At 48.5% G+C, this 23,381-nt stretch overlaps 1 protein-coding gene across 1 annotated transcript; it reads right to left on the bottom strand.

The window, feature by feature from the left end:
• Positions 1–19,059: 19,059 nt before the first annotated feature.
• Positions 19,060–21,948, bottom strand: LOC143862135 (Pentatricopeptide repeat (PPR) superfamily protein). Its single transcript, XM_077373128.1, has one exon. It carries the CDS (start codon positions 21,823–21,825, stop codon positions 19,660–19,662), a length of 2,166 nt encoding a protein of 721 aa, XP_077229243.1. The 5' UTR covers positions 21,826–21,948; the 3' UTR covers positions 19,060–19,659.
• Positions 21,949–23,381: the final 1,433 nt, after the last annotated feature.

Raw genomic sequence — 23,381 nt, 5'->3', positions numbered from 1 at the left:
TTGAATCTCTGAAACTATCTTAGGTCTAGCATGCCTATTTTGGACTCCTACGAAACAACATCTGTTTGAACTTACACTACTTTTGTTACCCCTACTACTCTGGTAGTTCTAGTTTGCTTATGAACCTTTGATATGACATCTGAACCTCTGGAAAATATCTGTTTTGGACTCTTGACTTTGGATCTGTTTTCTGGACACTTTGGAGGAGGCTTAGGTTATTTCTGGACCCTGCCATATGGGGGTAGTACATGTGACTTCTGGACCCTGCCATATGGCGGTAGTAGGTGTGACTTCTGGACCCTGCCATATGGCGGTGAAACAATTGGCCCTGTCGACAGGTATTTGAATTTGGAGGAACTAGTTCCAACACCGTGGACGGTCTGTATAAGCAATAACACATCTTCTGGACCAGGCCAATGATCTCGAAGTGGAGTTTGCATTCTGGACTTTGTACTCTGGACACCCTTTGGCATTGAATATTGTTCTGATATTCTGGACACCCTTTTTGGCTTTGATTTGTGTTTTGATTCTGGCTTTGATTTTCGTTTCGATACTAGCTTCGATTTCTGTTTTGATACTGTTTAGTTTCGACTGCACCTCCGTTCAATATTCTGTTTTGATAAGCTCTTAGGATTGTCGTTATACCCACTCTTTCTGTTTGAGACTTCAATATCTAATTTTGACCTTTCTGTTTGACCCTTGGCATGCTTAGACCTACAATTAGAGTAGTATTTTATTATGTACTGAGCTTTTCAGCTGACAGTGGTTATATTAACATTTTCAGAGTTTGATCCTCGTGACGTGAACGAGGAAGAAGAAGCTTAGTTTCAGAAAAGTAGGAGCTTGGAGATTTTATTTAGCTTATTTACTTCTGTTTCAGACAATGAGCATTGGTATCCAAATGTGTAAGACTACTTCTATACTTATTTATTTTGATTCAGAGGGGAGTTGAGATTTGATTTGATTATGTTGGGTCTACATTATTTGAGACTTTGATATTTTAGTTATGGAATGCCAGGTTATTTTTGTTATTACTCTGTAGCCTTGTTAGCTTGTGGGATTTATTTTGCAGGTGTATGGCGCTGCCACGTCCTACGCCCAGGGTGGGGTTTGGGGCATGACACGTAATAAATCAATAAGAGAATAACATGGAAATTAAAGAAGCTCTGTCCCTTTTGCAATTTCTGCTTTTGTTTTCAATTAAGTTTCCATTACCTATGAAGAAAACCATGGACAACCCTACCAAAAGTAGTTCCTAATTTTTCTTCGGTGGAAAGGTGTTTCTTAGAAGGTTTCTTCCATGTCATGCTTCCGTTGGACCTATATTGCTTGGAGTCAAACAAGTCATCCACTATATGTATCCAATCAATCATCTCCATAGCCTCCATTCCTCAAACAAAGTCTGGAATTTCATCCATAAGGTGTGAATCACAAAGCCGCTCATCATGTACATGAAGACTAGGCCTTGGAGCTGCCCCCTTTTGCTCAAAACCAATCTGCTCTACTTCTTGGAAAACATATCTACTCAATGGTGTGGGCTAGTTGTGTTGGGAAATAAGCCGATCCAATTTTCAACAAGCACCTTCGATTTCATCTAATATCACATCTTTCCTCTGTGCACTCTAGACGAGTTGAGTAAACAACTCTTGGTAGGACGGGCCACATCAAACCAATATCAAAGCAATAACAATCGACCAGCAAACACAGAGAACCACAACTTGAAATCTTTGTCAAACTCCTTGCAAATAGTTCTCCAAGATTAGCAAAGTTGAAAAACCCCAGTCTACTCTCATACAAATTTGATGCAATATAATCCAATGCAGGGAAAGCTCTAATATGAACAAAGACAAGAGTCATTCACACTTCGGTCAATTTAAAATTGTGCTAAAATTCTAAATTTTTTCAGGACTCTTTGGCTTTAGCTTTATTTAGGAATCTCGACAGGTCAACCTCTAGTCTTGCCTAGTAATAGTGATGACAATTAGCAGACTATAAAGGAACTTAATTTTCCAAGTAGACAAAATCTTAATGAGTAGGATATGTTCTCATATGTCAACCATGAGTAATTCAATCTAACAACGAGCAAAATTCAACCACAATAGAGATTCTTGCGATCTCAAAAGCCTAGAAACTCTTAAACCTGCAGCCGAACCCAACTCTCTGGTTTGTCATACCGGATTTGGAACTTCTATTTTCTTTTTTTTAAGCATAGAAAAGTTAGTGCTCGGGCTTGATGAAAATCTTGTAAACGTGTAGAACTGAGGATTGAATTTCAAATCAACTAGCAGGAAAACAATTCACAAAATTTAGGACAGTTCCAATGAACTATCATGTACTTTGCATTTTCAAAATAAATCATGTGCATTTTGGGAAATTTGAACTTCTGCAGCAGCTTTTCATTTCACGAAACTGCAGAGAATAAATTACCATATACGTTGGCTGATTGGTTCAATCCAAAACGAAATTGAAAGGACTAATAAAATTCGAATTTTAACACATAAAAGTCATGAATTCTTGTGTTTTTCAGTAGCTTATTGGAATTTAATTGCATTTCAAGGCAGATTTACTGTTTTGAATGCGCCTCTTGATGATCTTTGAAACTCTTCGACAAATCGCCTTCAAATCTTGCGAGGGGACGCAAGAAACATCAGATCCTTGCTAGAACAAAGTGGATGTGGTGGGAAAAAAGGAAGAATAGCAGAAAATCCATGCCCTCAACTTCAAATCTCCAAGAAAAGACGAGTGAAATTCATGCACACAAATTTTCTCTCCAAGAGGGGAATCTCAGATCTACCTGTATTTTCAACTTCAAATTCATCAAAAATAACAAAAATGAAGAGTTAAAGACTTTATATATCAAGCCCATTATAATAGGAAATGAGTAGATTACCCTACTAATGCAAAATGACTACTAAGGATACTAAACTCACTAAAATGACTAAATTAGCCACTAAAATGATCAATTAAACAAATGTAAATGTAGACACCAAATTTTGTCAAGGTTGAACTCATAATAGGTTGTCACGAGGAACAGTCTCATGACGAGTCCCAGAGCACCTGTAGTCTTTCTTTCAATCTCTCTCTAGGTTTCGAAACTATGATAATTTTTCAAAAAAGAACTTTACCCTAAAGGTGAAACAAAATCCCGTCTTTACACGGTATCCCGCCTTTCACGGCACGGCCAAAAGCCCGTTTTCACACTGCCTTTCAACCGAGAAGTTAGCTTTGAGTAAAAAACATTCGTTTTAACCCAAAAACACTTTATATTCCGAAAACCACTGATATTAGGTTCATTGGAATCTCCTCGGAACGAGGAATCCAACGGATCTGACCACGTGCGATTCGGAGTCCAAACGATGGAGTTATGGTCCGCCGAAACTCCTAGAAAACCCGTAAAAAGAGACGAAAATTTAAGTTTTTCGAAACAAAAAAAGTCAAAAAATCACATTTTCGAAATGTTGTCGACCGAAAAGTCAGGTCCCAATTCGCACTCTACGAAATTGGAGCTATCCAATTTCGTACTCTGCAAAATTGTGGCCCAAACCCCTATAAATAGGGCGGGTAAGAGTAAAAATTAGATTTTAAGTTTTTAACTATTCACACTGCAGAATCCTCAAGGCTAAACTTTGCTAGACTTTGTGTTCAAGTAAAGGGAGACCGAGATCTTCGGGATCGAATCAACCTAAGAACTTCCTCGAGAGTAATTTCTCAACAGATAGTCTACAACTGGAAGCCAGTTGCCTGTGCCAAGTGTAAAAATTTTGCCATAACTATGAAGATTGTAGCCTCAATTCAAGTGAAGGAGGATCTTGGGAAAAGGTCAAAAAGAAGAAAGGAAGATTCTCGTCGATTCTCCTCCGATATCCCCATCTTGCATCCTCCCTTCTTTATGCAGTAAATCTCCTATATGGAGCATCGGTTAGCTAGATTTGCTAGTTTTTGGTTGGTGGTGGGGTTTGGTTGGTGGTGTTTGGTGTTTGGTTGTTATCGCTTTTTTTTTTGTGTTTTTCCTTTGCTGTCTTTGTTCCCTCTCCCCTTAGGATTTGCTTTCTATCTTCATGTATATTTATCTTTATTTCATGAAATCTAGTCGGGGTCTTGCCTAACCCCAGCTTACCCATAAAAAAAAGTTTTTAACTATTCTCTGGTTTAGTTTTTAAACTTCTGGTTATTTATCTTCTGGTTTTTCAGTTCAAAAAACCCTAATTTCTTTGCTTTAGAAGAGAGAAAGTAGAGAAATCCTAAGGTATCTCACACTGCGCATCGGCATTCTCGACGTCCTTCAAATAGCGTCGTTATTCTATTGAATTTCGTAGAACTACGACATATTTTTCCATAATAGCATCGTTGTTCTGCCAAAATCTCGGCAAGCCCGAAGCCCCTTCGTCCAAATAGCGTCGTTGTTCTGCTAAATTTCAAAGAACGTGAGGCCCTATTATCTAAATAGCGTCGTTGTTCTGCCGAAATCTCTGCAGACTCGAGGCCCCTTCATCAAAATAGCGTCGTTATGCTGTTGAATTTTGGAGAACACAAGGCCCTATTATCTAAATAGCATCGTTGTTCTGCCGAAATCTCGACAAACCCGGAGCCCTTTCGTCTAATCAGCGTCGTTACGCCGCCGGTTTGCCAACAAGCTTTCTCGCTCCTTTGGTAAATTTACATTTATTTCCCACCTTTCTGCATTTCTATTACAAAACTCGGTGCAGGGTAAACCCCTCTCCTCTCTGTAAATAGGGTTACGTTCCCTCTCCTTATCCCACATCTCTCTCTTCGGCCTTACCATAGACAAATGAGACAGAGACAAGAGCCCTGACGCTCCACGGTTTTGGACAAACAGAGAAAATCATAAACCCAGAGTTTCTTTTCCCTTCTGTATTGTCTTTTCTGTTTGATTTAGTTAACCTGATTGTGGTGAGCTGCGAGATCTTTCCGGACTCATATAACAGCATACGATCTCAATCAGGATAACAACGGCTTATTTTCTTTCTTTTGTAAATTAATTTTATTTACATTCTGAAATTATGCGCAATCCAAATAAAGGATAAAAGGATAATTTATCCTGATTAAATTCTTCAAAAATGCCAAATCAAGTCAAGAGACCGGATTCACCCGGGCAAGAGGGGTGCTTAACATGTTCCCCGATTGTAACCATAATTCTTACCCAGATATTTGTAAGGACCATACCTTAACAAACAAAGAAAAATTACAGGTTCAAGGCCTAGAGCAAAAAAATCCCTCTGGTTATTGTTCCTCCAACGAAACTCGGGTACTTATCCCCTTTTCATCAGAAGAATAGGCACGGATCCTTGGCCCTAACCAAGGGGGCGACTCTGAGTTTCTCTTTCTTGTGAAGTTCGGACCACGATCCTGAGTTCACAAGAAACGCAGATCAACAAACACTCCCAGAGAACCCGATGTGGTGATTCTCCAGCGCCCCAGCGTGCGTGGGAAAAAACCGGCCCCCACAGTAAAATGCCAATACACTAAGGAACCTTGTAGGGCTGATGTGGATGGGGATTTTCCTGCATCACCTTTCCACAACCCCTACTTGCTATCCTCTCTCATTTGGCACAGAGGAGAATAACGAAGATTTCTCTTATCACTCATCCAAGCAAGAAATCGGTCATTGTCGTTCTCCAGAAAACCAAGAGAAAATCTCCACCTCTAAGGGTCTCTCTCTCTCTCTCTCTCTCCATATAGTTTTGAACTCACCAACAACACCCCCTGAACTTTCAAAGACATTTAAGTAGACCTCCTCCATTGACGGTCCGTCAATTTAACCTGACGGAATGACTCAAACTAACCTGGGTTGTTGGAGAAGAAGAGGGCATTATAGTCATTTCTTGCTCTCCGTTAAAAAAACCTAACGAAACCCCGCGGGGTGTAGTTGGTGACTTCGAAACTATAGGGTTAGAAGTGAAAATGTTAGATTGTTGAGGCGGCCTATCTGTAATTTTCCCTTTCTTTTTTACAACAAGAGAAATTGTCTCCTTTTGGTCATTTTCTAAACTCTTGGATGCGAGTCTACTTATTTTGGAGTCATTAGCACATAAGATGCAAACTGCAAAAGTAGCAGATATATTTTTGGAATCGTTCCAAAATATACCGTACCTGATGGGGCACAAATACGGCTACGCTCCCAAATATCGCCACGTGTCATCCATGCACGAGCAGAGCCCAACCATCATGAAGAAGGGTCATGGAAAACGGCAAAGACCACACATTCATGACACATGTCGCCCTCTCACCACCCAGGCCTCATCATCACAAATTAGGGAAGGAAATGGCCGCCAAAGCCACGCGCGCCGGCGAGACAGAGGGACGGCCCAATCCTGCAAAGGAAGTTCTTCTCACCACCCAGGCCTCATCATCACAAATTAGAGAAGGAAATGGCCGCACACCTCCCTTTAAAAGGGGAGGGAAAGGAAGAAGAGGGGGACCTTTTTTTTCTTTTGACCCCGGAAAGCAGGGAATTCACCCATCCTCCACCCTGCAACACCGGAAAAAGAGGCGAGGCAACAACAGAGGAGGCCAGGAATCCCATCCTGCCCTCCCTGCTAGTCCCCTCCGACTCACTCATTTATGCACCCAGAAATGTCCCCGCGCACCGGCCCTGGTAACCCTGGTCAAAACCCCCTCCCTTTCTAGCTGTTCTTTATATTGACTGGTCGAAGGATCTGACTTGGGTGTCGAAGTGGTCGTCCGGGACCCATCCCGGACCCCCTGACCCCCTTTTGTTTGTGATTGCAGACCCCGCGGAGGCCCTCTACCGACCGCGCGATCGCAGACTCGGATCCAGACGCCATCATATTGGCGCCATCCGTGGGACTCGTCGAGTAACTGAACGCCTTATGGCGATGAGAAACCACACCCAACAGCCAGAAACAGGGGTAATAACCAGGAGTCAGGCCCAGCGCGCACAAACCAGCTCCTCAAGCTCCCAAGAGCGAAACTCACCGCCTTCGGACCAACCCCGACCCTCCTCTAGCACGCCGCAGATGGTCCCCACCATGGAGATGTTCAACGAACTTCGCAACGAACTACTCCAGCGTTTGCCTCTCCCGGCTTCGAAAAAGCCCGGGACGACACAGGACCGGACATAAGCCTACGACGAAGGCAACGAGGAACAATCAGGGGAACGACATCCCCTGCGAAAGCGAGCACCGACTCGCAGAACGCCGTCCCCATCAACAAATAGCCCCTTGCCCCACGCAGCCGGGGGACATCAGCGAGGCAGCAGGGGACAGGTTACTAACAGCCGCGCCCCCCCTGTCCAAGATACCCGTCTCCGGGAACCGCCCTTGGCTCGGGCAGAAGAAGTTGCAACCTCGGCGCAACCGCCCAGCTTGGATCCAATAGCGGACCTGCAAAGGCAAATCCGAGAGGTAAAACTAGAAATGAAAAAACCCTACGCCCACGGCATCCTCGATGAGTGGGAAAGGGAAACGGCATCCCCGTTCACCTCAGAGGTCTTAAAGACCCCCGCAAAAGCAGGCATAGACCTCTCCCGCTTCGGTCTATACGACGGGAGCACGGATCCCCTCGAGTTCCTCCAGGCTTTCAAGAGAGTAATGACGCTTCGAGGCGCGTAGGATGGATTCATGTGCAGAGCCTTTGCATCCCTACTAAGAAAAACCGCCAACGACTGGTACATGAGATTGGAGCCCGACTCCATCGCATCCTTCCACGAATTCGGGCGAAAGTTCAGCACGAGGTTCGCCAACAACCGCCTCCGCCATGATCCTGCGGACGCCCTCCTAGCCCTCCGCCAAGGCAGAAACGAGACCCTAAGAGACTTCATGTTGAAGTTCAACGCCGAATTGGCCCAACTCTCCAACATGGACGTCCAGATAGCGGTCGCCACACTAAAGCATGCCACCACCGATCCGAATCTTAAGGTGCACCTCATCCTCAAGCCCCCGCGGGACCTACAGGAGCTTGAATCAAAGGCTGATAAGTTCGTCCGAGCAGAAGAAGCCTGCGCTCGAGAACAGAATCGGCTTGGCCCCGACGAAAGAAAAAACGACGGCCGAAGGGCCATAAGGCCACGAACCGATGAAAGACAGACGGGCCGCAAGCCCATCCCCGTCTTCGAAAGGCTGGGAACCGCCCCACTAAAGTTTCCCCTCTCCCACGTTCTATCGGCTATTAGGGATCAGGGTCTCCTGACCCCCCCAAGAAAATGGCCACAGATCCAAAGAAGAGGTCCGCCAGGAAATTCTGCGAATTCCACGGGGACCACGGCCACGAAACTGACCACCTCCACCTCCAGCTGGAAAGGCTGGCCGAGGAAGGACACCTAAACCAATACCTCAGGAGTCCTGACAAAAGCCCATGCGAGGCCCAGCGCCCGCTCGACGAACCCAGAGGTAGGCATCGGTCACCAAACCGCCACCGGTCCACAAGCCGACACCGATCCCCCGGTAGGTATCACTCACGAAGCCGACGCCGATCCCGCAGCAGACACGACACGAGCCGCCACCAGCGCCCCCGAAAGGGCGAGCCCCCCGAACAGCCACAGGCTCGCGAGCAACCGCCTACCATCATAGGAAAAATCAATATCATCGCAGGCGGGCCCGCGGCGGGAGGGCCGACAACAGCTGGTCGGCGGGCATACGCGGAACGGGTATTCTCCATGGATATACCTTCCAAGAAGGCCCGAACAAATCCACCCCATGAAAACCAGATCATCACTTTTTCCAACAAAGACCTCGACGGGCTGCAAGTCCCGCATGACGATGCACTGGTCATCAGGCTAGTCGTCGCCAACTTCGATATAGGAAAAATCTTGGTGGACACAGGAAGCTCCGTCAATGTGCTACACCTCGAAACTTTCGAAGAAATGAAGCTGGGCAGGGAAAGGCTGGGACCCGCGGAATACTCCATCTACGGTTTCTCCGGGTCATCCGTACAGGTAGACGGCAAGATCGACTTGCCCGTGACTTTCGGAGCGTACCCCTTGCAGAAAACCATCCTGACCACCTTCCTGGTCGTAGACATATCGTTCACCTACAGCGCCATCATTGGGCGCCCTGCTCTCAGAGACTTGGGAGCCGTAGTCTCCACCCCCCATCTCAAGATGAAATTCCCCACTCCGGACGGAGTGGGAGAGGTCAGGGGACAGCAAATGATAGCACGCCAGTGCTACGCGGCAAGCCTGAAAGGAACCAACGCCCCAGCCGAAAACTTCACAATCGGCAGTGAAGACCCTCGGCAGCGGGCTCACGCAATCAGAGGAGAGCCCGCCGAGGAGCTAGACTCCATCCCCCTGACCCAAGATCAGCCGGAGAGACAAGTCCGGATAAGTTCCATGTTAACAGGCCCCTTGCGAGACCAGATGATCAACTTCCTCAGAATAAACAAAGACATGATCGCATGGTCCGCCAAGGACATGCCCGGGATACCCAAGGAAATGGCCGTCCACAAGTTGAATGTGAACCCCGCCCTTAAACCCGTCCGGCAGAAAAAGAGGAACTTCACAGTAGAGCGCCAAACTCACATAAAGGCCGAAGTGGAAAAACTGCTACAAGCCGGATTCGTCAGGGAAATCCGGTATCCCGAGTGGCTGTCAAACGTCGTGATGGTCAAGAAAGCTAGCGGAGGATGGCGGGCCTGTATAGACTTCACCGACCTCAACCGGGCCTGCCCAAAAGACCCCTATCCCCTCCCGCGCATTGACCAACTCATCGACGCCACCTCCGGACACGAACTTCTCACCTTCTTAGACGGGTTCTCAGGCTACAATCAGATCAAAATGCACGAGCCAGACATCCCGAAAACAGCGTTCATCACCGATCAGGGCGTCTACTGCTACACTGTCATGCCCTTCGGGTTAAAAAACGCAGGCGCCACCTACCAGCGGCTCGTGAATAAGCTATTCCAAACGCAAATTGGAAGGAACGTGGAGGTGTATGTCGACGATATGCTGGTAAAAAGCCTGGAAGCCGCCAGACACATCTCCGACCTTCAGGAAACTTTCGACACCTTACGACGAGCCCGAATGAAGCTGAACCCCGTGAAATGCGCCTTTGGGGTAACTTCCGGAAAGTTCTTGGGGTTCATGGTCAGCCAAAGAGGGATCGAGGCCAACCCAGAAAAAATCCAGGCCATCCTAGACATGGAACCCCCGACGACAGCAGTAGAAGTACAGAGGCTCGCAGGACGGATCACGGCCCTCGGGCGATTCATGCCCAAATCAGCAGAGAAGTGCCAACCCTTCTTCAAACAATTAAAAAACATACGGGAATTCGAATGGACCCCGGCCTGCCAAGAGGCCTTCGACTCTCTGAAGCAATACCTCCAGAAACCGCCCGTACTCGCCAAACCCGAGCCGGGGGAAGAGCTATTTTTATATCTGGCCGTCAGCCCCACGGCAGTAAGCGCGGTGTTGGCCAAACAAAGCGACAAAAAGGAACACCCTGTGTACTATGTGAGCAAGACTCTCCACGGTGCAGAAATCCGATATTCGAACATAGAGAAATTCGCCCTCGCAGTCGTCAGTGCCGCTCGAAAGCTCCGCCCCTACTTCCAGGCCCACCCCATAGTCCTGCTAACCGACCAGCCCCTCAGGAAGATTCTCCAAAAACCAGAGACCTCGGGTAGGATGGTAAGTTGGGCCGTCGAGCTGGGCGAGTTCGACATACAAGTCCGCCCAAGGCCGGCTATCAAATCTCAAGCCCTCGCTGACTTTATAGTGGAATTCACGGCCCCGGCCGAAGAACCAGCAACAATGGGGAGCAGCGAGGGCCCCACTGCGCACACGGTTTGCGACGACGAGATGCAGGACCCCTCGGAACAGAACAGCGAAACCCCTTGGATCCTGCACGTTGATGGCTCCGCCGGCAATAAAGGACACGGAGCGGGAGTGGTCCTCCACGGCCCAGAAGAGTTCACACTGGAATATGCCCTCAGGTTGGATTTCAAAGCCTCCAATAACGAGGCCGAATACGAAGCCTTACTAGCAGGACTAAGTCTAGCCGCGGAGCTCGGCGTGGGCAAGTTGAAAGTCTATAGCGACTCACAGCTTGTCGTTAACCAAGTAAACGGAAAATACGAAGCCAAGGGCTTCAGAATGAAAAAATACCTCCACAAGGTAAAAGAGAAACTGCAGGGGATGGGAGAGGTAGAGATCCTCCAGGTGCCGCGAGACATAAACAACCGAGCGGATGCATTATCAAGAATGGCCGCCGAAGAGACCCATGACTTCGGCACCGTGCTCACAGAAATCCTGCCCCACCCCAGCATCGACGAGATACGAGTTCTGGAGATTCCACCGGGGCCAAACTGGATGGACCCCATCATACGATACCTGAAAGACGGTATACTACCCGCAGATAAGCTGAAAGCCCGGCGTCTAACCGCAAGAGCCGCCCATTACGTGGTCCACGGGCCCAGGCTCTACAAACGGTCGTACACATGGCCGTACCTCCGATGCCTGGTACCCTCCGAATCAGACTACGCGCTACGAGAAGTACATGAAGGGATCTGCGGAGACCATGGAGGCGGCAGGACCCTAGCCCAGAAAATCGTAAGGCACGGCTACTTCTGGCCCACGGTCCTTAGGGACGCCAAGGAATTCGTCAAAAAATGCAGCCCCTGCCAAAGGTACGCAACCACCCCCCACCAACGGGCTACACCGTACACCGCGATAGCAGGACCCCTGCCTTTCGCCATGTGGGGCATGGATCTACTCGGACCATTCCCCAAGGCCCCCGGGGGGCATACAATGTTATACGTCGCCATCGACTACTTCACCAAGTGGGTTGAGGTCAAAGCCGTGGTGAAACCCAATTCCAAAGCGACGGAGAAGTTCTTCTATCACGACGTCGTTTGCCGTTTCGGCATTCCAAAGACCCTTGTAACAGACAACGGTCCCCAGTTCGCAAGCGTCGAATTTGGCAGATTCTGTGATAGCCTAAGAATCGAACACCGTTTCGCCTCCGTAGCACACCCGCAGGCCAACGGGCAGGTCGAGGTAACCAACAGGATTTTGCTACAAAGTCTCAAGAAGAGATTGGGAGAAGCCGGAAAAAACTGGCTGGACACACTCCCTAGCGTCCTCTGGGCCTATCGAACAACACCACGAACCGCAACTGGAGAATCCCCTTTTAGCTTAACCTTTGGGACCGAAGCGGTCATTCCGCTAGAAATTGGCCTCCCCAGCTTCCGCACCGCGAATTACGACGAGCAGGGAAATTCCGAACTCCTCCGGAACAACCTCGATCTCGTGCTCGAGAAAAGAGAGCAAGCCCTCCTCCGAACCGCCTCCTACCAGCAAAAGGTGGCACGATACTACGATGCCCGGGTAAAAAAGCGTTCGGTAAAGCCCGGAGATCTGGTGCTACGGCGTGCAGAGGTATCAGACCCCCGCAACACGGGTAAGCTCGCACCCAAATGGGAAGGACCGTACAAAGTCGTTCGAGCACTTCGACCCGGGGCCTACCAACTAGAACGCCTCGATAGGACCCCGGTCCCTCGCAGTTGGAGCATGGACAACCTCCGAAAGTTCTATCAGTAAAACGACAGGGTAAGTTCCGTGCCTTTCTTTTAAAAATATGACAAGTGTTTTGGTTTCCTTTTTGTGTTCTAGAAGCAAAGATGTATTCTTGTCAACAAATTAATGGAAAAGCACTTCTACAAAAGCAGCGTACATCTCCACTTTCCGGCCCACGATAAATGAGGGACCCGAAAGAAAACAGGGAGTGAGACAGAGGTAACATCGGGGCCGATCCCCCCGAGAATACCCTAAAACGCTCCCCATGAAAAAAAAAGACCTCCCCCTTTAAGGGCAGGCGGGACCCATTAACCCCGAACTGATCATTCGAGGGGAAGATAGTCCTCCCATAAACAGACGCCCTACGGGGTGCACTAAGAATACTCTCAGCAACACAATTCGCAAAGGCCTGAGGACCTCGAAAACCTCGCGGCGCATCGTATATATGCAGAGATGTCAATACGGTTACACACCAAACAACAAAAAATAGGTAGTTCAAAAGTTATTACAGACCAAATAACCAGGAACATTGAAAGAAAAGAGCAAGCCCCCCGAGGCATTCACAACATCACTGGGCCCCCCTCGGAAGTTTCGGCAACTACGCGATCCACCGGGGCGGCCACCTCCTCTCCTACCGGCTCCACCACTTCCGCCGGTGCCGGCAAAGGATCAACCTCAGACTCATGCATCAGTTTATCGAGAGGGAAGGAGGGATCGACCTCTTGAACGCGCCGCCGGCATTCAGCAAACGCATCAATCTCAATATCCACGCTGAACACAGCCGCAACCATAAAAAACTCCGCAGAGTCGCGCCATTCCTCCCGTGCCTTCGCCAATTCCCGGGCATGAGTTCGCCGGGCCAGCGCCAACTTGTCCGACGCACGACTCCTCCCCTCCACAGTTGCCCGGAGATCTTCCCGGAGTTGAGCAACAGTGTCATCAAAGGTCGCTCTCCGCCCGGGCTCTGCCCAATTCCTCGCGTAACTGCCGGTTTAGCTCCCCCACAGCACTTATCTCAGCCTCATCCTCAAGAAGGCACTGCACCATCCTCCTGGCATAACTTTGGGACTGCAAAAGGCAAGTTATCAGGAAAATTCCAACATACAATCTCCAAAACAGCGAGGAGAGAAAAATACCATCAGAAAACCGGCCACCCATTACTTACGCAGGAAGTTGATTGAAAATACTGAGCCCCCAGAGCCCTACGATCATAGCCCTTCAACTCAGCCTCGTCACAAGGAAGGGCAGTTGTCACCCCTAGCTCCACCCCAACCCGGGGATTCGCAAGAACGCTGTCCTCAACACCAATCCTCCAGCCAGGCTTAAACAGTTCCCCTCGCATCTGGAAACTTTGCGGGGGAAGCTCCGCCCGCTCCAGAAGAAGCTTGGTCATTACCGCCCCCTCCATCCGACTTGGCACGTCCTCCGCAAAGATTGAAGGACACACCACACGGCCGGCGACCCTCTTGGCAGGATGCTCAGACCCCGGGGGTGAGGAACTAACCGGCCCCTTCTCTCCAACCGCTCGACCAGAGGGGCTGGAAGGCATAGATGTTGCGAGCCTCGCTTGCGACCGACCTAGCCTGGCCGCGGCCATAAAGTCAGAAGGAATTTTCTTACGGCTCGACAAGCCCGTTGTCACCGCCGCAACCTCCTTCCCCTTACCAACGTCACCAGAAGAAGACATCTCTCCTGCCAAAAACAAGAAAATAACAATCGCTCAAAGCAAAGGAAAAACAAAAAAAAAAAAAAAAGAGAGAGGAAGAGGGGAGGGGCTCACCACGATAGCTGGCTGAACTCTCCCCCGTTCCCTCGCCCGTGCAACGGACCCTCCTCTCCACAGCTCCCACCAAGCCAAACCTCTTCAGGCTCCTCTCCCACCTAAACTCGGAGACGTCAATAGCCTCCCCAGAGGCGAGCTTCCCCAAGTCAAACTTGCTGTAGTCAGACTCGTCGGGAAGGGACTTCCTCCGCCACTCAACGGAGCGCCTCCAAGAACGAGGAAAATCCCAGCCAGCGTCTGATGGAGGGGGTAACAAACACATACTCCTCCTTCCACTTCTTGATGGACGAAGGCAAGTTCGCTGCAATCTTCACCTGAGGACGCTGGGTCAGATAAAGCCAGCTGTCCTCCCCCTTCACCAACGGACTGAGGGCCACGCAGGCCCGTAGCAGCGGAAGGGTGGGCTGAACCTTATGAAGACCCGCCTTGGCCACAAAGGCCAGGAGTGTGCGCCAACTATTAGGCGCCAGTTGGGAAGGAGCCACTTGGTAAAACTCGAGGGCCTCTATTATAATGTCCAAGAGCGGAAACCTAACCCCCGCCCGGAAAGCTTCCACGTAGAAAGCTACCTCTTCCTCCGTGGTACCCCCACACACCCCTTCTACAAAGGAGGGGACTCTAATCCCATAATCGTCGGGGATATGGAACTCCCTCCTAATTTTCTCTGCCGCCCCTTTTTCCAAAGTATTCTTGAAACACGCCACCCGGCCGAGACGAATAACGGCGCCAGGCCGAATGTCCCCAATCTCCGCCCCACGAGCATAAGAAACTCGAGCCGGAGATTCCGAAGCAGCGGCCCCCACCGACGACCCGGAGGTCCCGAAACTATCCCTCAACTCCGTGGGCTGCCGCACATCTTCAGCGACGCCGCTCCCACCCTCTACAGACAACCGCCTCCTCTTTCTCACCGGAGCCCTCTCCACCACCTCTACCGACGCGGAAGAGGGGCTCTGAGGCACAGTCGCAACAGACATCGTAAGCTATGAAACAAAGACACAGAACTCACCGAACGAAGCGTGGACGACAAGCAACACGTAAAAGAATCGCCGCGGAGAAAAAACCCGTTCTAATCGAGGAAGACGAAGGAATAAAGTTAAAAAATGAAATCTCCAAAAAGGCTTTAAAAAGGGCTAGGGTTTTGACATCTGTCGTTCGATCTCCCGCCCTTTCTAAGTCGATGGGACGCGCACACGTGGCGCCGATTGAGAAACCCAAGGGAACTGCCATAAGTCGAAGCGCCATACGGAAAGGACGTCTCTACCCCTACCCACGACATAACTTCACCAGCAAGCCATCCATACACCTCCACCAGATGGACAAAACTGCGCTCATAAAGAAAGGGCTCGGACCCCGTCACAAGGGCCCGACATACACCTCCACAAAATTTAAAAAAAAAAAAAAAAAAACCACATTCGATGGCAAAGAGCTCGGAACCCTTCATAAAGGTACGACTAGATACCCCATACAAAATACCACCGGGCCGAAAATATCGAACGCAGTGACAAGGGCTCAGAAATGCGCGAGAAAGCAAGCATGCAAAAGAAAAGCAAACACGTAAGGAGAAAACACACATCAGAAACAGGAAAAAGAAAGGCACCATTCATAAACCACTTCCTCCTGGCCCAAAGGCCTACAAAAAGGGGAGTAAGGACAATAGGCACGCAGGCCCGAATCCCCCAAGATCCCTAAGACAAAAAAAAAAGACAGCGCAAAGACAAGAGGCTTCCTCCAAAAATTCCAAACTCCAACCGCAATCAGCTCAGAGGGACTAGCCGCTGAAAGAGTTTTCCGCATCAGAAATCTCCCTATCACTCTGTTCCCCGTCCGAAGAGCTTCCCCAACGCCGATTCCCAGCCAAACGGGCCTGGTCATTTAACCAACGCACCCGGTTCCTCAGCAGATCGTTCTCCGCGCGCATAGCAGCAATCTCCCGATCCATGTCCCTCATCCGGCTAAAAATCTCCATTCCCCTACGATGGACGCAGGAAAAGAAGGAACGGTTGCGGTGAATAAACGTTTCATGAGACTCCCTCTCGTGCAGGGGAGGAGGATGATCCACGTCCCCCTCCGGAACCCCTCGCTGAGGCCCCAGCATGCCAGAATTTGCCTCGGGGTTATTCGGACGACTCCCGTCGCGATCAGACCTACGATCGCCGCCCGCAAAGGGACCCTGGAAAGGCGACGACATCTCGGACAAGCCTGAAGAAAGGCCTGAAGAAATCAAAAAGGCAAAGAAGAAACAAAGGGCGCCTCGGGAAGGAGCCGCCGGACGGAGCAGAATATCCGCTCGCACCCCAATGCTCCCATAAACGCCTTCACTACATTATCCTTTAACTATGCCAACGGGCCCGCTCCCCGAGGCCAATCAATGGACTAAAGGTCATATCACGATAACATGCAAAGACGGTGCTATCACCGGAGCACGCCACGTGTCGCCCCCAGATCTACATAAAGCCTAACCTTGATAAAGGAAGTAGAGGGTAAAGGGCAAAATCATACGAATTCGACACGCCTCGCTATCCCGACCCCACGCAGGTTCGGCCCCCCCCCCCCCCAAAAAAAAAAAAAAAAAAGGGAGAGCGCCCAGAAGGGTCGGAGCATCGCAAATCCTTGCAAACACAGAGATTCTCCATCACAAGCCAAGAACAACATTAAGAGATATGGCCCAAATACACATAAACTATGCATTAACATCCTCCTGGCCCATAGGCCTACAAAAATAAAGGGAAACCAAAAAACAGCACAGGGCACGCAGGCCTCAGAAATCCCCGCCAGAGAAGGGGATAGACACGCAGGAAAACATAGAAAGCCAAAGCTTAATCGGAGAACGACTCCTCCCCAGAGGAGTTCCCCTCCTCCTCCCAAGAGGTCTCCAGCAGGGGTCCACCTCATATTCCAACAGCTGCTCGTTGAGAAGATGAACTTTCTTCTGTAGAACCTTGTTCTCCTGCTTCAAGTCCTCGATCTCCTGACCCATCTTCGAAACACGTCCACGCAGTTCCGTTCCCTGACGATAGGCTCGAGAGAAAAACGACCACTCCCGGGCAACGCGAGACCTGGACAATCTGTCCTTCCTAGGCAGGGAAGAAAGGCGAAGGGGGGGGAAGCCCGACGAAGCGCCCGGGCCCCTCTTAGCCTTCTTCCGACGAGCCACGAGATCCTCCCCCGGATCGGAGGACAAGTCAGGGTCGCTCGACGACTCCTGGAGGAAACAGGCCTTGCCCCTAACTCGTGAAGAAGAGCCAGACATGTTGCTGGAGAATATACGAAAAGAACCCCTACCGCAAAAGAAAGAAGAAGAGCGAAGAGGAGCCACAAAAAGACACCAGGGTAATTCCCCTCTTTTAAACTCGGGAAAGAAATCCTGGTGCCTCGAGACAACGCAGCCTTCCTAACGACGCCGCCGCTTCCCAAGGACAGCCGCCGGATAAAACGGCACGTCTCCACGCATCCCGGAGCCCTCGTAAATATCCTCATCATGACTTAGCTCGAACAAAACGTTACTCCCTTGGCCCATTCAATGGACCAAAGGAGTAAGGGGGAGTTATGATGGGGCACAAATACGGCTACGCTCCCAAATATCGCCACGTGTCATCCATGCACGAGCAGAGCCCAACCATCATGAAGAAGGGTGTTGGAAAACGGCAAAGACCACACATTCATGACACATGTCGCCCTCTCACCACCCAGGCCTCATCATCACAAATTAGGGAAGGAAATGGCCGCCAAAGCCACGCGCGCCGGCGAGGCAGAGGGACGGCCCAATCCTGCAAAGGAAGTTCTTCTCACCACCCAGGCCTCATCATCACAAATTAGGGAAGGAAATGGCCGCCAAAGCCACGCGCGCCGGCGAGGCAGAGGGACGGCCCAATCCTGCAAAGGAAGTTTTTCCCTCCATAATGATGAAAATGGCCGCACACCTCCCTTTAAAAGGGGAGGGAAAGGAAGAAGAGGGGGACCTTTTTTTTCTTTTGACCCCGGAAAGCAGGGAATTCACCCATCCTCCACCCCGCAACACCGGAAAAAGAGGCGAGGCAACAACAGAGGAGGCCAGGAATCCCATCCTGCCCTCCCTGCTAGTCCCCTCCGACTCACTCATTTATGCACCCAGAAATGTCCCCGCGCACCGGCCCTGGTAACCCTGGTCAAAACCCCCTCCCTTTCTAGCTGTTCTTTATATTGACTGGTCGAAGGATCTGACTTTGGTGTCGAAGTGGTCGTCCGGGACCCACCCCGGACCCCCTGACCCCCTTTTGTTTGTGATTGCAGACCCCGCGGAGGCCCTCTACCGACCGCGCGATCGCAGACCCGGATCCAGACGCCATCAGTACCTAGCAGTCTAGTTGTAAGTGAAAGTGAGGCATGGGAAACAAGGCAGTTCCCAACTTCCTCTTTTACTCCAAATGATTCCTAATCGCTTGACAATTCAAATTTAATCCTAACGCTCTAATGGAAACTTGGTACGGGATGAACGGCAAATCAAGAGAGAAAGATATGATAACTTGGTAGGGGATGAACAAAGAATCAAGAGAGAAAGATCTGATACCTTAGCGACAAACCTTTGTATCCTACAGACTCACAATTCAACCTTGAATTCTACTTGACAAAATCATGTCAGTCTTTCCATTTATCGCTAAACATGCTATTGCACCACCTGAAATAGTTAGAGATCATGAGAGTTTCGCTAGAGGAAAGCACTGGATTAGTTAAGTTCCTGCAATTCCAAGTCTCATTGAGAAGGAAACTAGCTAAAATTTAGATTTCTCCTTGAATTTTATGGAGGATCTACAGCTGGGTAGCTGGGGGCGATGCTTATATGGGGTCCAAGCTGAAGCAGGGTTCCCTTATCACTGTCAAAGAAGGTTGATTTGGATCTAAAGTGAAATGAAATTGTAGGCGAGGAAAGGCTGCTACTGGGCTCTTGCACATGCATTTTTTAGAGCTGATTTCTCTGTCATCATAAGGAAAGTTGTCGGGGGATTTCTATTCTGGAGTGGAGTTGTTTCATGGTATTTTTAAGGGCTAGGTTTGCTGCTTCCAGATAAACGCGGCGACATCAAGTGTTTGGAGTTTAAATTGCCTATTCTTTTGCACAGTTCACGATTTTTTAGTGTCAGATCAAATTCCCTTCACTGTTTCTTGGACTGCTATTTGATTGAGGGTTAAACTTTTCGATGGTAATGTAGAAGTTGAATCAGCCTCTTCAATTCAGCCGAACTTCATATCGTTGAATCAACCTGGTTAAGTCTCCATGTATCCAATGGGTTTTGAATTTGATCAATGCTTGCCTGTTACCCTCTAACTTTTCTTATCTGGTTTATCTTTCAAAATGAATGCTTAGAGCATTTGATGAATAAGAGGCAATAAAAACAGCCCAAGCCCATCAAACCCCAACACAAATCCCACACTTTTTCTCCAAGAATCTCATCTCTGACCCTAAACATTCAACCATCCTACAAATCTCCTCTATTCTTGGATGAGATTTATCATCCGACGAGAATCCATGCATGTGTAAGGAGCCATCAACACCACCAACGTCGACCCAACTGAATCCAACCTCCTTCCTCACCCCACTCTGCCTCATCCCTTTCCTTATCTTCGCCACCTTTTCCCAATCCCCTTTCTCAGCGAACAAGTTAGAGATCGACACATAGGCTCCTGACTCCATGGGTTTCATCTCCAACAGAGCCTCAGCCACTCTCTTCCCCATCTCCACATTCCCATGAATCCTACAAGCCCCAAGCAAGCTCTGCAAGACAGACAACCCCGGTTTAGTTGGCATCTGTTTCACAAACTCCTCTGCCTCCTCGAGACGTCCCGCTCTCCCCACCATATCAACCATACACGCGAAATGCTCTGGAGATGGTTCAATTTGGTGCTCTCTAACCATAGAATTGAACACCTGACATCCTGTGTCCACCATCCCCCTGCGCCCACAAGCTGCCAGAACTCCAAGGAAAGTGATTGAATCCGGGTGCACGCAGGCCCCTTCCATCTTTTTAAACAAACCCATTACTTGTTCGTAGTTCCCGTGCCTGGCGTGAGCTGAGATGATTGCTGTCCAAGCTACTAGGCTTCTGTTAGGTATATCATCAAACACCTGTTGAGATTCATCAATACTCCCACGTTTGGCATACATGTCGACAAGTGCGCCTGAGACAATCACGTTAGTGTCGAGGCCGAGCTTTATTATGCAGCAGTGGCACCGCCGACCGTATGTTAGAGAGATGGGTTCAGCAGAAGCGATTGCACTGAGGGCACTACCAAAAGTGAACTGGTTTGGTTTTGATTCTAAAATTGACCATGAAAATGCCTGTACAGCTTCTTCACATAGCTCGTTTTGGGCGTAGCCCGAAATCAAAGTGTTCCAAGAAACGATGTCTCTATAATTCAACTCATCAAATACCTTCCTCGAATCTTCCATGGACTTGAATTTAGCATACATGGTAATGAAACTATTACAGACATTCAATTCGTTAAAAAAACCAGTTTTGATGCAAAACCCATGAATCAATTGTCCTTCATTTACAAAATTTTCTTCTGCAATGGCATGGATTAATCCTACAAATGTGACATCATTTGGATAAACTTCATCCCACCTCATCTCATTGAAGAGAGACACAGCATTTTCTTCATTTATTGAAATCATTGTCGTCCATGAGATGACATTACGTTCAACCATGTTTTCAAAAATCATATTTGCATCATGGATGATTCCACACTTTGAATACATTGAGATCAGAACATTAGAAACAGAGACATGGGTCTCATACCCTTTTATTATTGCTAGGCCATGGACTTGTTTTCCAAGCTTTAACATCCTTTCATGCCCGCAGGCCGAGATAGTACTTGCGAACGACACGTGGTCAAGTCCAATACTTTCCCTCACCATTTCAAGAAAGACCCAAATCGCTTCTAAATAACAACTCCCTTCTTGGGTATACCCCGAAATCATTGCATTCCAAGAAACCAAATCTCTGTTGGTCATTTCATCAAACACTCTCCTAGCGTCCCCGATACATTGACATCTCGAATAAAATGAAATAAGCCCATTTCCAACGAATGTTTCAGATTCAAAACCGGATTTTAGTACTAGCGAATGCAATTGAAATCCAAATTCAAGCCCTTGAGTATTAGAACAAAAGGAAAGAACAGTAGTGTAAGTCACAGCGTCAAATAAAACACCAGTGAGATGCATTCGAAAAGCAAATTTGATTGCATCATCACTTTGATGGAAACCAGAGAGTAGTGTATTCCAAGAAACAACGTCTGGATTGGGTATGGTTTGGAAGATTACTAATGCTTGATCAAAATTTCCAGATTTGCAGTACATACTCATGAGGGAATTCGAGACAGTGACGTGGGAATCTAGCCCAGAAGAAATGGCGAAGCCGTGAATTTGGGTGCCGGATTTTGGGTCTTTGCTGCAGAATTTGAGGGCCATTGAAAGGGAGATATGGTCGATGTCAACGATCCAGGGTGAGCGGAGTTGTTTTTGGAGTATTTTGATCGCTTTGGAAGGGAGATTTTTGGTCAGACACTTCAACATGGCAGGATTAGTTACCGACTTTTATGTGTGAGGAATTTCTACAAACGGTTGGCGTTCATGTCTACACGAATAGTAGGTTTGGAGCTCAATGTGCGGAGATCTGCACTAAAGTGACGAACTTAAAAATATTTCACTGGCCGGTAGGGAAGTGAAAAAAAAAAGTACCTGAAATGTCTGGAATGATCTTTTTCCCAGTTGTTTTGGCACCTTCAATAATTTAAAAAATTGTCATCTTGGCAGGTACTACGTGTGAGATGGTGGGCCAACAGAAACCGTTGGTGGAATGGTGGGCCCATCTTTGAACAACGTAGGCCCCGCCCATATTAGACCATAGGATAATCCAAACCGTCCATTTGATGGGCCATAAACATAAATAGTTTGCGTCCCAAAATATCATTTCCATAGGCTGACCCTAGCCGTCCAATCTAAACAGAAACTACATCTTATGCAACCTCTATGGATCGGATGATCCGAGCCGTCCATTTGATGTGCCATAACTGAAATGGGTTGCGCCCCCAAAATCATTTGCATAGGATGATCACAACCCTCCAATCTATAGAGGTTTCCATAATAAGCAATTTCTCTTTATATCTTAGGGCTAGGATCATCATATGGAAATGCTTTTTTGGGACACAACCTATTTAGGATGTGGCCTATCAATTGGCCCGCTTGGATCATCCTATGGTCTGGACGGTACACTGTCACTTGGATTTGGGCACCAAGGAGGAGAATTTTGGAGGCCCATCAACGGTTCCTGTTATGGAGAGAGAGAGAGAGAGAGAGAGAGAGGTGGAAACGTGCACCAACTGATTCAAGGTGGGTGGGGACACACTACGTCATAATTTGGCAGCCGTCCAGGGGGCGAGGAATACCCTACATGGGGGGGGGGGGGGGGGGGGGGAATATCAGCGCCGTGCTCCTTTTGGTTGCTGGAATTTTTTTAGTTCTTGGGACTTTTGTGGAATTTCCGCAGGGGCAAGAAACCCACGTTTAGTTGCTGGGCCCAAAATAATCTCAGGAACCAAAATAACCCCTCACAAAACCCTACCTTGGAAAAAAAATACTCCCAGGAACAAAAAATAAGCTTGTAGAAGAATTTTTTTCTTCCCAACAGGTCAAGCAACCAAACAAAGTTTTTTTCCCACCATAGTCGGTCAACCAAACATGGGATTTTTATTTTACCAAGATACTTCCAGGGAGATTTTATTTCCACCAATCTCCCATGGAGTTTTTTGTTCCACAGAAATCCCAAGAACCAAAAAAATTCCGGCAACCAAACCAAATATAAAATTCTTATTATACAAGAGCTTTTGGTTCTTTACAGCAACAAGAGCCCGTGCTACTATTGTAACACGTGAGGCACATTGGAACAGTCAGCTTCTATCCTTTGGTGTTGTAGAAGTTTGATGGGGTCCGAACTCAGTACTGATGGGTCCGGACTCAGTACTGATGGGTCCGAACTCAGCACTGATGAGGTCCGAACTCAGCAGCCAATTGGCTATTGACGCGTGGCCCTCACAGGGACCGCTGGAAAGCCAACACCTCTTCCTGCTAGC

Source organism: Tasmannia lanceolata, unplaced genomic scaffold (genome assembly GCF_043159265.1).
Source record: "Tasmannia lanceolata isolate RefF3 unplaced genomic scaffold, GAP_Taslan_0.1 ptg000003l, whole genome shotgun sequence".
Taxonomy (NCBI): domain Eukaryota; kingdom Viridiplantae; phylum Streptophyta; class Magnoliopsida; order Canellales; family Winteraceae; genus Tasmannia; species Tasmannia lanceolata.
This window is presented reverse-complemented; position numbering and strand designations above follow the sequence as displayed.